We start from the raw sequence: 2,207 nt of genomic DNA, 5'->3' as shown, positions 1-2,207 counted from the left end.
ATTGAAAACTGAGTACTTTTACTTTTACTGGAGTAATATTTTATTATACGTATCTATACTTTTACTCAAGTACTTGATTTGTGTACTTCGTCCACCACTGGTCAGCACAGACTTTTAAACAGGCAGGTGAAACACCATCTGGGCCTGAAGCTTTCCTAGATTTCTGCTTCCTGAAGACCCGGTTCACATCCTCTACACAGACCTTAAGCACATGTTGAATGGTGGGGATTCAGTTTTCCCCGTAATTCAGTTACGTTATTTGTTTTTTTGTGCGATGTTTTTGGTGAATTGTAATGTTGTGATTCACCTTGCAGCTGGTTGGTTTGGTTCATGGCTTATAATGCTTTAACAAAGACTTTTTGCTGAACAAAGGCCGTTTGCTTGAGGCTCTGTTTTACAGGTAATAATGTTGTAAATAATGTTCAGTTTCTAGCACATACCAACCGTTTCGCTTCATAAGATCTCAGTATATCGTCAGGAGCCACAGGTATTCATTTTGTGTTCCCTGATATGCTTTTTTTTTACTCTCAAAGTGCCAGTAGCTGTTGACTTGCATTTTATGAACCACCAAGGACCACGGTTCCAGCTAAAAATCTTCTTTACTGCTCTACTGAAGAAAAAAAGTCACCTACATCTTGGATGGCCTGAAGGTGAGTTAATTAATAGCAAATGTTCATTTTTCGGTAAACTCTTTAATTTTTTTTTTTTTTAGTTTTTTGAAGATTTTCTGAAAATGCCTGCACATGCAAAAATGTACCACCACGTGTTGTGGAGTGTTCTGGGCATATAGAACTTACTGGTCCTTCAATGCAAGTCTACTTGTTTTTTGGTTTGCCAGGTGAGAATCATCTAATAGCATCACCATTTAATACTTAGGGTTAAGGAATTAAGCTTTTAACTCCAAGTATGAATAACAGCACACACCGCTGATTAATAACGAGTCTTTTCTTCCCCAAATGAAAGCGCATAAAGTGCTGAAAATCTTTCACAATGACCCTTCACAGCAAAAACAGACCCTGAATAAAAATGAAGACCAATAAACGCTCTCATTAAAAGTCAGATTTTATGTAACGGACTGCAGTCGTGACTTCCAGCTCACGCTCTCCCTGTTCCAACACGACCCGATCAGCACGAATCAGCAGCTTTTGTGTGTGTGTGTGTGTGTGTGTGTGTGTGTGTGTGTTCATACTTGTTCCCGTAGTCCATCTTAGAGGTGACTTTCTGTTTGAGCTCGGACATCTCGTCCTGCGGGAGCGTGCCGGACAGGATCTGGGAGCGCCACTCAATCAAGTCGTAGATCATGTCTCGGACCGTGTTGAACATCTCACGCTTGTCGCCCTGTTGAAAACAAAGTCTGGTTAAAACCCTGCAATGTGTGTTAATTAATTAGTCAAAGCGCATGCTGCTGCATAAAGGCACGATGCTCTTAATCACTGTAGACAAACAGCCCCAGAGTGTCATATTGCTTGCTTATGCAATTAAAAGAGTTTATAAACTGTCAATGAGACACTTTTCAAAAAGGTTTGTAAACTAACTTTAATTTTTAACTTGCATATCACGTCAGAGCTTTTCAACATCTTGCCCCCAGGTGAAAAGGATCAGATTTATTAGAGAAAATTGCAATGTGTCTCAGCAGATGAGTGTTTTTGCTCTGTGATGTCACTGCGATGTGTTGTCATCAAAACACTACGTCGTTAAGCTCATGTTGTCTATTTCCCTAATATATTAGTATGCAAAAAGCAGCGTCAATTGAGTGGGATGTCCAAATGTGTTGTATTCATAAAAAGTGGCCAAAAAATACCCGGATGACCTACTACATATGGCAAGATTTTGAAGTGTGCATCTGATGGACACTTTAGTATCAGTGATGGGAAAAGGTTTATAAATAGTGGAGATGTGATGCAACTGACAGGTCACATGACAAAACCAGCATGGCCGGATTGCATTCATACTACACATGCATATTTTATAGAATACACTTTTTTAATTGTGTGTGTGTGTGTGTGTGTGTGTGTGTGTGTGTGCACCCAGCATACAAGAATATTTTCATGGTGAAAAACAGATTGATGTTCAATGTTTAATTGATTTATGATTTGTGTTCAAGGAATAAATATTAAGTAAAAAAAAAAAATAATAATAAAATAAATAAATAAAAAGACAAAATTTACATTAAATAAAAAATTCAAAAGAAAAAATTGAAAGATAAG

At 37.9% G+C, this 2,207-nt stretch overlaps 1 protein-coding gene across 2 annotated transcripts in view; it reads right to left on the bottom strand.

The window, feature by feature from the left end:
- The window catches only part of LOC107667825 (dedicator of cytokinesis protein 1), a 288,581-nt gene that overhangs the window by 239,663 nt on the left and 46,711 nt on the right, over positions 1–2,207 (bottom strand). For both annotated transcript variants that reach the window (XM_016459540.1, XM_016459550.1), the window contains exon 6: positions 1,190–1,338. In XM_016459540.1, coding sequence (XP_016315026.1) covers positions 1,190–1,338 — 149 coding nt within the window. The remainder of the gene's footprint in view (positions 1–1,189; positions 1,339–2,207) is intronic.

This window comes from Sinocyclocheilus anshuiensis, unplaced genomic scaffold, assembly GCF_001515605.1.
Source record: "Sinocyclocheilus anshuiensis isolate Anshui unplaced genomic scaffold, SAMN03320099.WGS_v1.1 scaffold493, whole genome shotgun sequence".
Lineage (NCBI taxonomy): Eukaryota > Metazoa > Chordata > Actinopteri > Cypriniformes > Cyprinidae > Sinocyclocheilus > Sinocyclocheilus anshuiensis.
The sequence above is the reverse complement of the archived record's forward strand: the minus strand, read 5'-3'. Positions and strand labels throughout refer to the sequence as shown.